The sequence below is a fragment of the Rattus norvegicus genome, chromosome 5 (assembly GCF_021556685.1).
Source record: "Rattus norvegicus strain SHRSP/BbbUtx chromosome 5, alternate assembly SHRSP_T2T, whole genome shotgun sequence".
Classification (NCBI taxonomy): Eukaryota; Metazoa; Chordata; class Mammalia; order Rodentia; family Muridae; genus Rattus; species Rattus norvegicus.
In genome coordinates, this window is record NC_141538.1 from 127,667,901 (window position 1) to 127,680,964 (window position 13,064).

Below are 13,064 nucleotides of genomic sequence, written 5' to 3' on the forward strand. Positions count from 1 at the left end.
TTTGAAGTCAGATCCACCAGGCTTGAGTCTTAGACTGCTACTTCCTGGCCTGCTATGCAGCCTGGGGCAGGTCAGCTCGCTGAGCTTTACTTCTCTCTGTAACACAGGGAAGATAATACCTCAGCTGTAGGACTGTTGAGAGGATCAGAGATAAGCACATAAAAGGCCAGGCATTGGGAGGTGCCTGCTAACTTGTCAACTGTTGCTGTCTTGTATGTCACCTCCAGGGGAGAAGAGACTTAGCTAGGGGCCCGGAAGCCTCATCTACAGGCTCTTCACTCTGCAGCTTAGCGCCCAGTTTAGGCTTCTGCCCTCCTGCTCTGTTGATGAGTCTCCAGACAAGGCCCGCCACCTTCCACATCTCTGCCTCTGCAAGAGACAGGCCGTGCCTGAATTCTGGTCGGAAGAGCTGTCCATACTGGACTCCCGCCTGGCAGCTGGGTTGGAAGGCTACTTGACTGGACAGTGGCAGACACTGAGTGCCCAGCTCCTCGTGGTGCTGTTGGGTCAATTTCCTTTGCATTGTGACCTACATCATTCTTTATTTGCTAAACCCTCTGAGTAGGCAGCAGTAATAAATCAATTAATGACTCCGATGAATCGTTTAATGACTGACAAAATAACACTAAAGCCAACAGCTTGCATCTCTCCAGCAGTACCGAAGGACGCTGGTGGATGCAGGGCGGGGGACGAAGCAGAGACTGTTGGCGAGATTAGCCCAATTAGCTGGGCTTTGAAGGCTTAGGAGGCATCTGCTCAGCTCTGAGCTTGCAAGTGGGGGGTAGGGGTGGGGAGTGGGGCATGCTTGAGGAATGGCTGCATGAACCATGGTGGGCCGCTCCTTGCGACTACCCAAGGCCAGGCAGGAGAGTTAAAGGATTCTAGTCCACTCTACTGTGCAGGAGAGACAGGGTGGGCCTTGGCTGTACCCCGGCGAAGCTTTGAGACTACACAGTCATTGTGTCACAGCAGAGGGTGAGGAAAGTGACTCTGAACCTGCTTTATTGAGTGCCAGCTGAGGAGGGGTGGGCTCCCATCCTCGAAAGATATGTGGAGGGCTTTGCCTTTAATAATTCCTTTTAAACTCGAAGCAAAAAGTTCCTAGAGGCAATGGCTTCTGTTCGCTGTGTACCTTGGTCCCGACAGGATTAAGTTGTCATTGGAACAGAGCTTGTATGCAGGTCCACGCCAGGGAATTTTCCACTCTGCAGGAGCAACTGCCAGCCTTCTTGTTAAGGAGCTGTCACTGGCCTACTATGACATGTTTGTGGTTGTAAGTCACTCTTTAAGACAGCAGGCAGTATGTGCATGTATGTATGTGTGTTTTGCTAATGGCATAGCCATCTTTTTAAGAAGAAAATGATCACTGTACAAAGAGCATGCTGTTGACTTACTGCATGGTATTCATCCAGGGCACTGCTCTGCCTCAGCCTCCCAGTCTCCCCAGTGTGCACCGACAGGCCAAACTCTATATGGGTAGCCAATATAGCTATACTCACTGTGGGCTTGAGAGTTTCTGCCCACAGAGGGCACACTGACTAGGGTCCAAGGCACAACCAGGTGGCATTAGCACCTGGGACTCCACCCCTTACAATGAGGCACCTTTTGATCCAGTTCCCAGGGTGGCCTGGTTCATCCTAGGATAGGTGGGTCAGCCTGTGATATGGCGGCCTTCTCTCTTAGCCTGGGGAAGACAGTCTCTCTTTCTTTTGAAAAGGACTAATATGCCTTTCTCTTACCTTGTTTCTTTCCTTCCTTCATTCCTTTTTGCCTGTCTTTTAGCTCTTCTAGGGTGGCCACTGAAGGGAGACTACTTTAGAGCAGACGTCTCATCTGTCTTCCCTTCACTGCCCAACCCCTCCCGACATACCTGTGTGCTACTCTATGCATGGACTTTCCTGCTCACACTGGGCTCTGTGTCTGTGATTCCAGATATTTGACCGAAGCAGGAGGATTGCTTGAGCTCAGAAATAGGAATTCAAGGCCAGCCTGGGCAAGAACGAGATCCTCACCTCATAAGTGAGCAAATATATCAAACTCCAAAAGCTCAGCCTGTCTGACATTGTCCACTTCTGTATCAGGCTCAGAACCACCAATTCCTTAGCACCTGCTTTGCCCTCTTAGCAAGATGCCTTACCTGACAGCCCCAGCAGGGGCCAAGACTTCAGTTCTACGTGTACCACAAAGAGCCAAATGAGGGCATGTAAGTTCCTGGTGACTCAAAGGATTAGAGCTTAAATACAGACTTGTATTTCTCCATGGCTCCCAAAGAAGCTGGGATTTACGAAGACCAGGGGCAATGGAGTTAGCCCATTGGGGGGCCTGACTCAGGACATTGCCTGTTCTGAGCCATATTACCCTAGATAGGTCTGATGTAGCCTGCATTTTCTTATGTGTAATGATAAGTTACTAAAGATCTGAGAGAGCCGAAGAGTACATTCTGGGCCTGGACAACTGTCGCCCTCTCATGTGAAGGAAGGTTAGGGAGAGGGAGCCCATGCCCACCCCTATCTGCAGATGGAGTGGGTCCTGGATAGCACTGTTGGAATCCCCACTTCCTCCCAAAGACACAGCAGGTGCCCATGCTGGGAGAGAGGGTTAAGATGTCAGCTGTTAATCTCTTGCAGGTATCATCTTTGAGTTCTGCTGTCCCGTAAGGCCCTGGCTTGAGTGTCACCTCTTCCTTAAAGCCTCCCTGATCCCCCTAATCCCTGCTTTAGTGCCTGCCTGGAGTACCTTTCCATGTCCCTAAGTTCTCTGTCACCACAACTCACTTCATCTTTTAGACCTTCAAGGCAAACGCACACGTCTCTGGCCTAGGTGCAGTGCTGCCCACCAGAGTGTTTGCTGAGTACATCTGATACAGCCCAGCCCTGCAGCCCCTCTGTCTTTCTCCTCTTCCTTGCAGACCACTTGCAAGTTAGGTCCACAGGCTCTTCTGAGGGATCTTACAAACATGATCTCATTCCTTACTTCTTGGCAAAGGGCACTCACTCTCTGAAGTAGTTGACAGAGAGGGCCAAGTAGAAGAAGGTCGGCCTCACAGATTATCTAAGTCACAGAATGAATTGAGATTATTTGGTGGTTTAATGATCTGTTTGCTGTTTCTCATCATGAGCCAAAAAGTACAACGGCTTTTTGTTTGTTTTGGAAACTGTGGGGACTACTTTGAAGACTGGTACTTGGGTTTTCTGATTCTGAAATTAGATGTATGGGACTAAAGTTGGACCTAATTATTAACCATATAACCATAAGACTCAGTTTCCTTACAGAGTAAACCAGAAATGATAGCTTCTTAGGTTGCTGGGGCATAAATTCTTCCCATTTACCCCCTCCTGGTTTATGGGATCAGAATAAAAAGGTGCTTGCTTCTCTCGGATTTTTTTCAAAGACGCGCATGCCTTGGATCTGTGTCCCTTGAGCTTAGTGGCTTGGCTGTGGCTGGTGGGCCTTTTCCACCCACACAATAGCCTTTCCTTAGTTGCTTGCATAAAGGGCTCAGGTGGTACCTGTGTTGGCACCGCGGCACCACAACCCTTGTATGCCAGAGCTAAGCCTTGAGGACCCTTGCTTCAGGGATCTAACAGTGCTCATGCCCAGGCTACCATAGGTGGCAGTAGGCAATATACTAGTTTCCTTTTGCTCTGTTACTCGTGAGCAACCCAGGGTAACCAGTTCTGGGACATAAATAAGGAAACTTGGTGTAATTTTATTCTGTTGTTGGTGCAAGCAGACGGGTTCACGCTCTTCCCAAATACTAGTGTTCTGCCAATTTGAAGCCAGATTCTCTGTTGCTGGGACTTGTTTCATACACTAGTGGGTTTTTATCTTTTCATGTAGGTCAGCTCTTTGATTTCTCTGAGCTGCAGATTTTGAACGTGTTTCACCAAAATCATTGTCCTGTGGTCTGTGTGAGACTTCTTTTGCATATCATCAATGGCTACTGCTCTGGTCGTCACCTTTCTGTAGGATGTGGCATTTTCTCCACCCTTGGAATTCCCACTGTGCATCTTCGGCCTTCTCAATATTGCTGGGGTGGACAGGGCTACCTCAGGACTCTGTACAGACTCTTGGGACCTGGTTTTCCAGGAGCATCATAGGTCTCCTGCTCTACCCGGGGTGCATATCTACCAGGACCACACCTACTGTTGTCACTTTCATTTCCTGGCCGCATCCAGGACACACCCATTACCCCCTGCTGGTCAGGCCCTCTGCCACATGGCCAGCTTGAGTTTCGGTCAGGGAAGACTTGCAGTTGGTGGTTTCACACGTGGCTGTAGTGTGGCATGCCAAGGCCTACGTATTGGGCAGGGAAAGAGGGAAGGATTTGTAGAACAAGATACTATTTTTGCCGCCTTATAAATCAGTCAGGAGTTATTGGCTGAGCTGGGAGAGTCCAGAGTTCACCTGACTACTTATAAAAATAAATTATTTTATGGGGGCAGGCACTACAACAGCCATGTGAAGGTCACAGGACAGTTAGGGAGAATTGGTTTTCTCTTTGCTCCATGTGGGTCCTGAGGATTGAACTCAGGTTGTCAGGCCTGGCAAAAGCACTTTTACCTGGTTAACCATATTAACCCCCCGTGAGTATTTGACTTTATTTATTTCCCCTAGGACTTGATGGGCATAGATGTAAGAATCAATCCACTTAAGTACATACATATATTTGTATATGTGTTGTACATGCATGTTTGTGTGTTTTTCCTCTAACCTCTGTTCATGCTACAGTGGGTGCCCAAGAAGATGGTCTGGGATCTAGAACCCATATGCCAGGGCTCAGAGAAGGACAGGTCTCTGGGTGCTTTTTGCTCTTTGAGCTGTGAGTGAAGAATTAGAAGCAGGGGGCTGACACTCTGTTCTATACTCTGCAGGCAGCCTCTTCTTTCCAGTGTGTGTGAGCCAGGATGGAGCTTAGGAAAGGGAGTCCACACATGGGAAGGAACCTGACTCAGACGGGAGAGGTCCTTCCAACCTTGACTTGTATGTGGTTGTTGCCTCTCAGGCAGCCATGCAGCCTGGTGTGCTATAGCCCTGGAGAATGTGCCAGGGCTTTGGGTTTGTTGAGAAAACTCACACGAGATGCTTTGTTGAGTGCCTTAATGGAACTCTCAGTGCTTGAAACCACAGGGAGAGGCCACTTCTTAGCAGGCCTGAAAGGTCTGGCTCCAAGGTGGTCAGGTTTGAGCAGGTCCTAGAGTATTAATGTAATCATTTATTGAACACTTGCTGTATGCCTCACCTTGTGCTGGGTCATGGGTGTAGGCAAGCAGCTCCTGTGGTTAAGGTGTGGGAGGGTGAGGGCAGATCAGTTATAGCCTGTGTCCCCTTGGTGAAGGTCTGTAATAGTTTGTCCTGAGCCCTCTGCAGTCTCTTAGCAATTGCTGGTCAGCACCAGTTTCTGCTTATCCATCCTTTTATGTCTCCATTTTTGCACCAGCTAAAGCACAGTGAGCACCTAGGCTTGCCTGCTGGGGAGACAGAACATGATAGAAATCACCTCCTGGCCTCCTGCCTCTTCCTCATGGTTAACCTGGTTGCCTTTGTTGTCTTCCATTGGAGATGGTGAAATACTGAGAGTTACACCATCCATTTAATTAGGACCATAGTTGCCCTGGCCTGTGTCATACACCCCAAATCCCCAGAAAAACACACACACACACACACACACACACACACACACTCTCTCTCTCTCTCTCTCTCTCTCTCTCTCTCTCTCTCTCTCTCTCCCCTGAATTCATGGTAAGCCATATTTGAAAGGGCATCATCAGTATATTCAGTCTTTCATTTAAAAGTTTATGACCACCTACCAGTTGTAACAAATACCTCAATATGTAAAAAACCATATACCCAAATAACAAGTTGAAAGTAGCACAGTTGTTAGGGCAAGGCACTTCGAAATGTAGTAATTCAGAATACGAAAGATATACCCCATCAAGTTAGCAGTGACTCCAGGTCTGCTAGTCAGGGGTTAATTCATGCTGTTGGTGAAGGATGAGGTTCCTTTTCTGGAGGAACCCGAGAGATACATGGAAGTTTATCTCAGCCTCCATCTCTTAGTGTTCTTTTGCTCCTGGTGCAGAGAAGTAATTGTTGGCTGTTCCAAAAAATTACAACTTAGTTCCCTAGGCAGGAGATTTTCAATAAGTTCAAGGTCAGCCTAGTCTAATTGTGAGTTCTAGGCCAGGTAGGGCTATATAACTAGAGAGATGGGGAGAGAGAATATATTTCATACATAGAACTCTTAGCCACAATAACACAACTAATGCCTGAGCCAGCTGATTCCCCCTCAGATCCTTTCCCAGGTATAGGCAGGACTGGGTGTGGCAGGACTTGCTCCCCCTTTCCCCCTCCCCATGGCTGTAGACTGGGGGAGCAGATGAAGGCCAGCAGTATTTGGGGTTAGGCAGAGTCTCCTTAGGGAGGTTCTGTCAGCCTTCATTTTGAAAATGAAAACTAGCAGCTAGTTCATTCTCTTTACCTGGGATCTGCTAGGTAACCACTGTATTCCCCTACTGGGTCTTTGTTCCTGTATCAACAGAACGTTCCCTGCCTGCAGACCTCAGTGCCTCCCAGCACTGGTCCTCACACTCCTACCATGGAGGTCAGACAAGACACACAATCAGAGGCCAGTAGCCATGGCCATTCCACATAAACAACAGCGCTCACTCGGTGTTTGTGGGAGTCCATACTTCTCTTTCATGTCAAGGAGAGGAAAGCAGTGACCTCCTGGACTGAGGAGAGGGACCAGTGGTGGAGCATCGTGTTCTGGGTCATTACAGAGCTGGCAGGACCAAGGTTGGGTGGAGCGGACAGGCGTGTGGAAGTTTAGCTTGCACAGGAGAAGCAGGGAGCACACTCTGCTTAGAGGCCCAGACTTTGACTTCTGTAAGGCAGAGCTTTGGCCCCTCAGCCTTAACTTTGCACATTTAAGAACAGAGTCAGGCACAGACATGCTGACCACACAAACAGGTTGGGCACAAGTGTTAGAAGGTGGCCAAGTGGGACATCTGATGTCTGGCCACCCCTGGGAAGCATTTGTAGAGACAGAAGTGCCAAGTAGATGCTGAGACGGCAGGATTCAACAGGAAATAGAAGCCATCTCCCATGGTGTAACTCTACTTGTACTAAGAGGCATGTAGGACCTGGTGAGGGTCAGAACACGTGTCCTTCCAACTAGTCTGGATATTTTCTTAGTGGCCCGTCATCTATCAGTAATATTTATTGACTTGCTCTGTGTAACACGTCAGTGATTTGGAGAGGGTACCACTGTTTATGAATTGGTCCCCTTGCTTCTTAGAGCAGCTGGTGGAAAGTCAAGATATGTTATCAACATATACACTGTGGATTGACTGCACATCACCGCTCTGCCAGACTACAGGAGTACTTTTGCTATGTCCCTGCAGTGTGCCTAAATGTAGACATCAGCCTCTGCCTCTCATTTTAGAGATGAAGCAGTGGGGACCCAGAGTCCATGGCTTGCCCAGTGAATAACCCCTCTGCAGGGCTTTGTATAGAAAGTGGCCTTTGAGGAGGAAGGGTCTGTTTGGGGGCAGGGACCAAAAGCTCTCTGTGCAGTTGGATATTTGCCGCTGACCTCCTCATTCTGTCTCCACAGAGTGCAGCAGCTGCCCCAAGTCCTGTGCTTGGCAACATTCCCCCCAATGATGGGATGCCTGGAGGCCCCATCCCACCAGGTTTCTTTCAGGTATGTGCTGCCCCGGGGCCCTGTGCTAGGCAGGCAGGCAGGCAGGCAGGGAGGGAGGACAGGAAAGCAGCTCTGTTTGCCATGGTTTAAATACAGTTGCTTTATGCTGGTTGAGGCCCTGCACTCGTACCTCGTCCCCTTCTCCAAAAGCTGCAGAGGGGAAATAAGCTCTGAGAAGATGTCTCCTTCCAGGCAGGCTGTGGCCCTGCCCTTCTGTCCACCCTGGTGTTGGGGGAGGTCAGTGCTTCCAGGCCACTGTGGGGTTTGTTTTATAACAGAAGCTGTATTCTTTGTCTTCCCCGTTTTTAATGAGTAAACTGTCCTTTGTTTCTGTTCTGTTGCTCCTGTCTTCACCATTGTTTACTTTTCCTGTCCAAACTTCAAACCTTAGGCGTAACTAGAAAAACAAAAACTCCAGCATCCTGGCATGCCTCGTTGTCCTTTCACTTTGGTTAGCCACTGATTTTTTCCGAGTGCGATCACAAGCATCGTCCCACAAGCATTGCTCAATGGCATCTGCGCTGGCACCCTGCCCACCTTAGGCAGGATCGGATCCCACAGTGAGGGGAGCCCCACCTTCTCTACAACACACCTTGTTGGTCTTTCAGGCAGGGGTAGGGGTCTGAGAGGTGTGAAATCACTTCGCTCTTTTGTCAGGGTTGGGTGTGGCCTCCACACCTTCTTTTCCATCCCCTCCCTTCCCTTCTGGTGCTCATGCCTCCTCAGGCAGACTGGCTACGGAGTGCTGCCTTGGAGTGCTATTGGAATGCTGTCAGCCTTAGCCTGCTCTGCAGGCTGTGAGAGGGAGCATTTGGGAGGCTTTCCTGTTGCGGCTCTTGATTGGGACATCGCCAGTTCTTTCAAACCTGTCCTCACTGAGTTTGAAAAGTACTTGATTGTCCATACCTTCTGAAGGGTGGGACTCCCAGACAATATTGGGAAGAGAATTCTTAACAGAAAGCCCAGGTAGGAATGCAGAGGTGGAGCAGAGGGGCCCCATGCACAACGTCAGGAGCAAAAATAGGATTGACACCCTATGGGAACGATAGGGCTCTGCTTCCTCTTTCCTGGGAGTCACTTCCGTTTTGCAAGATTGTATATTTTAGTTCACAGTAAATCTGGGAAGAGGAGGGTTAGGGCACATACTTATCAAAAAGAAGGACATTGGTGACATTTGCTCGCTCCATAAAACAGAAGTATCTGACTGCTCATCAGTGGGCAGCGAGAAGAGAGATACAGGGTGACAGTTCAGGGCATCAGATGGCCACACATGTATCTGTGTGTGATGCCAGCCTGCCACCAAAACTGGGGCCATGTCCAAGGTATGGAGATTGGAATGGCCTCAGGAGTCTTGGGGGTAAGACTGCAGACTTGAGTTAGAGAGGCTGACAGGAAGCAAGAGCTTAAACTCCTGGGACCTGTTGCCCTAAGGAAGGCCAGAGCTGTGTTGTTGCTCACCTTTACCTGAGGGGCAAGGACCTGGCGGGCTCCCCCACTGTTGTTCTGCTCAGTGGGAGATACAGTACAAGCATGGCTTCTCCGACTGGCCTACAGAGCCCAGGCAGATATCACAGCTGCCTGTATGCCTTTGTTCTGCGTTTTCTTAAGGATAATTATGGCCTCCAGGTACCCACTACAGGCTGCTATAGTGAGAGACAGAGGGTAGACAATTGTAGATTGTGTTTGTTTGCACAAATTAAATAGTTTCTGTAAAGTTTTGTTTTTATTTTATGCAGATGGGTATTTCGCCTGCATAGACGAATGTGTTCTGTATATGTGTCTGATGGCAATGGAGGTCTGGACACAGTCCTGGGTCCCTAGAACTGGAGTCATGAATAGTTATGAACCACTTTGTGGGTGCTGAAAACTTAACCTGGACCCTGTACAAGAGCTCTTAACGGCTGAGCTATCTCTCCAGTTAATGCCAATTGTATTTTTAAAAATAGGCCATTGACTTTTATTTTGGCTTGAGCCTAGGAGAAGGAATGGGTCTGCATGATATGTGGGCAGCTCCCAGCTTCCTGCTTTGCTGTAATCTTCCATGGTTAAGTTCTAATTCCAGTCATACTTTGTGGATCCCTCCCCTATGACGTTTAGGGGTGTGTGGTCAGATAGCCCAAACTGATTTCTGCCCTTATTTAGCCACTGCCAGCCACGGTTAAACAGAGGTATCGTTTAGACTCTTGCCTTGAGATCATCTCTGTTCCCCAGGCAAGGTGCACTGCCAAGGGTTGGCTGGATCATTCAGGAAGGTTCTGCTTCCTGGGCATTTCTGCTGTCTCACAGACTGAGCAGTTCGGGTTTCTTATTCCCCAGCATTGTAGCAGTAAAGGGCAAAACCACTTTGGCTCCCAATGGGTCGCACTCGCCAACAAGCATCCTTCCACCATCAGTCAAATGAAGGAGGTAGGGGTAGGCCAGACACTCCGAGTGGTGCTGGCTTTCCATGATGCTGATCACTTGGCCTAGACCCCTGCAAAAAGAAAAGGCATCTCTCTATAAAGGAAGAAGTGACAGCCCATTTCCGGAACAGATCATCTTGACAGAAATATTAGCGATTGATTGCGGCCCTTCCCTGTTCTCAAGCAGCCACTCTGATACTGGAAGGAAAATAGAGATGATATCAAGCATTTTATCTGGTGTCAGCAATTGTACTTCTTCCTTCTTGGCTGCAGCCTGGACAGGTGGCTGGGCCACAAGAGGGCTGTGTCCTGGGAAGGCAGCCCTGGTGGCTGGGCCAGCTTTGTCCAGCCTGTGTCCTGTGGTGTCACAGACCTTTTCCAAGTCAGAACTGTAATACCAGTTGGTCTTAAATTTAGAAACCAGTAGGGCCTCCAAGGATGGTCATGAGGGAACAGCTGACTCCTGCCTATGGAGGCGCCTCAGGAAATATCACTCAGGACTTCCTTAGGCTTCTGACTACCATGCAGGATGGCTACTCGTGGAGTTAGATTGGGCCAACAGTGCAAGAGGCCCTGTTTGCTATCTTCCCTTTGGGTCTAGGTTTCTGAGATGGGCAGTGCCTCTCTAGGCCTCTGGAGTGGTGTGAGATATGTGTGGTCATCTGTATACTGACCCAGTGACACTTCAAGTTTGGAGATACTCTGAGGCTTTTGGAGGCCTTGCAGAGTCTAGCCAGGATGGTTGAACTCTGATCCTTGTTATTTAAAAAGAAAAAGCCCTAAGTATAGCAGCTGTAGCACCTGGCAGGGAGGCAGTAGAGTGGGACACAGCACTTGTCTGAACCAAGTTTATTGTGGTGCTCATGGTACAGGACAGAAGCCTAGCCTGCTCTGAAGTGTCAACCTGGAATTTTGACCACTTGAACTCTGACCAAAGGCTGCTTGGGCATTTAGGACTGGCAGTCTGCAGAAGGGCACAGAGGGCTTAGCCATTTGCTGGCTGAGTGACCTTGGGCCAGGGCTCCCCATTGCTGGCCCTAGATTTTCTCATCAATAGATGGTACAGGCTGGACTAGATAGTCGTCCAACTTTGATTTTCTACATTAAACCCAGATGGACTTTACATAATCAGGCAGTGGCATTTCCCCCTCACAGCTTAACTCAGGTTACACATCTGGAAAGTGGGTTGGCCTTGGCCAAGCATACTGGTCTGGCTAGGTCCCTGAGTTTCTTAGCCCCAAGGGGAGACTCTCCAGCAAAGATCTCTAGGTCTAGAACTGGACAGTTGCAGGACAACAGGGGTCACAGAGTAGAGCACTGGGTACAACCTGTTTCTGTTCTTGTTTTGTTGTTAAATTCCATTACTAATTGTCAGTTGTGTTTTAAGCATGCAACTTCCTTTCCTTGAGTTGAGTGATCCTGCCAGTGAGGCAGAACTGGTCAGGAGAGGAGACTTAGAAAGGTAAAGGACTGCCCCACACTGTCCAGTGTATAAAGTTTGTACTCAGTCCAACCGCTGGCTCCCCATGTCCTTTCTCAGACCACTAAAGTCCAAGTGTAGGTGTCTCCTGATTGTCTAAGACAGGAAGGATGGCTGTCTTCTTGGGGTTGCCCAGGAGCCTAGCGGCAGTGCTGAGTGCAGCAGAGGAGCAGCACGAGCACAGAGCACATTCTAGTGTGCTAGTCCAGCCTCTCACTCAGCAACTGCACATGGAGTCTTGAGAGGAGGGAGAAGGGAACTGGTCCCAGTGGGGACCGGCAGAGGTCACAGGGATAGACGTTGTGTCTTCTGTAGATCAGTCCTGGGCTAGCAAGGGAACCAACTCCTTTTATCAAAAGCTCAGCTGTGGAGACAGTGATGATGTGTCCCATTCCAGCAGGGCCCCCTTCTACCCCATTCTCATTCCCATCTGTGCCCAATGCCCTGTAAATAGGCTGATCTCTGCCCTAGTTACAGGGACAAGGGACAAGGGCAAGATACAGGGACGAAACACTGTACACAGCCTGGAAGGTAGAGAACAAGCAAAAGGAAGGAAGAGATCTACAACCCAGCCCTTCTCCTGCAGACTCAGCCGTGGGCTCCGCTCCCCAGAGACGCAGCCTCAGAAGGCTCTGCTGCTTGCTGATGTCTTGCCAAACGGTAGAGACAGCCTTGTCTTGTGAGGCTCCAGCCTCCGATTCTAAGTCCTTGAGGGAATAGAGGGAAGCGAATTTGAAGCTTTGTGGAGAAGGCAGTTGTGCCATCGGCAGATGTTATGTGAGGTAGTGAGCTGACTGACTGATGATGAGAGTAAACAGTCACAAACAGGACGCCCAGTGGAGAGCTTGGGAGGGGAGATACGTCCAGGGAGGTCAAACCCCTGCTGACCTGAATGCACTGCTGGTGGCAGTGGGTTGGCTCTAGGAAAGTCAATGCTGTCTACAGCCTTCTTTGGAAGAAAGAGGAGAACAGAGGTGTGTGAGGGATGGGGGTGCACACAGGCCATTCCTCCAGTCAGAAAGCTGCTACCATAGGACAGGCACTTCTGCCGACCACTTCAAGTCTAGGGGTTAGAGAAAAAATTAAATCCTGGTTTCCTGATTTCTGAAACCCATTACTAACCAGGACTTGCTGTCAGGACTAGGAGCCAATGAGAAGAAGGGAGGAGGGTTGGGGATTTAGCTCAGTGGTAGAGCGCTTGCCTAGGAAGCGTAAGGCCCTGGGTTCGGTCCCCAGCCCCGGGGAAAAAAGGAAAAAAAAAAAAAAAGGAAAGCTGAGAGAAGAAGGGAGGCAAGGAAGTGGGCAGGAACCAAACCCATGAGTGTCAGGCATGTCCCTATGGTTGAGGAACTCTGGTGATCACTACCAGAAGGAGCTATAGAGAAGAACCTGCCCAGGGACTCAGTCTAGCAAAGGCCATAAAGAGAGATGTCATGGTGAGACATAGAAGCACAGGCTAGGCTTAGACAATGCT

General features: G+C 49.3%; 1 protein-coding gene across 33 annotated transcripts in view; it reads left to right on the plus strand.

Moving 5' to 3' along the window:
- Nucleotides 1-13,064, plus strand: part of Ssbp3 (single stranded DNA binding protein 3) — a 141,416-nt gene that overhangs the window by 93,855 nt on the left and 34,497 nt on the right. For 32 of the 33 annotated variants that reach the window (XM_087551402.1, XM_087551401.1, XM_087551403.1 and 29 more), the window contains 1 exon segment: nt 7,619-7,708. In XM_087551402.1, the coding sequence (XP_087407528.1) occupies nt 7,673-7,708 (36 nt within the window). In that variant the 5' untranslated portion in view covers nt 7,619-7,672. 33 annotated transcript variants of the gene reach the window in all.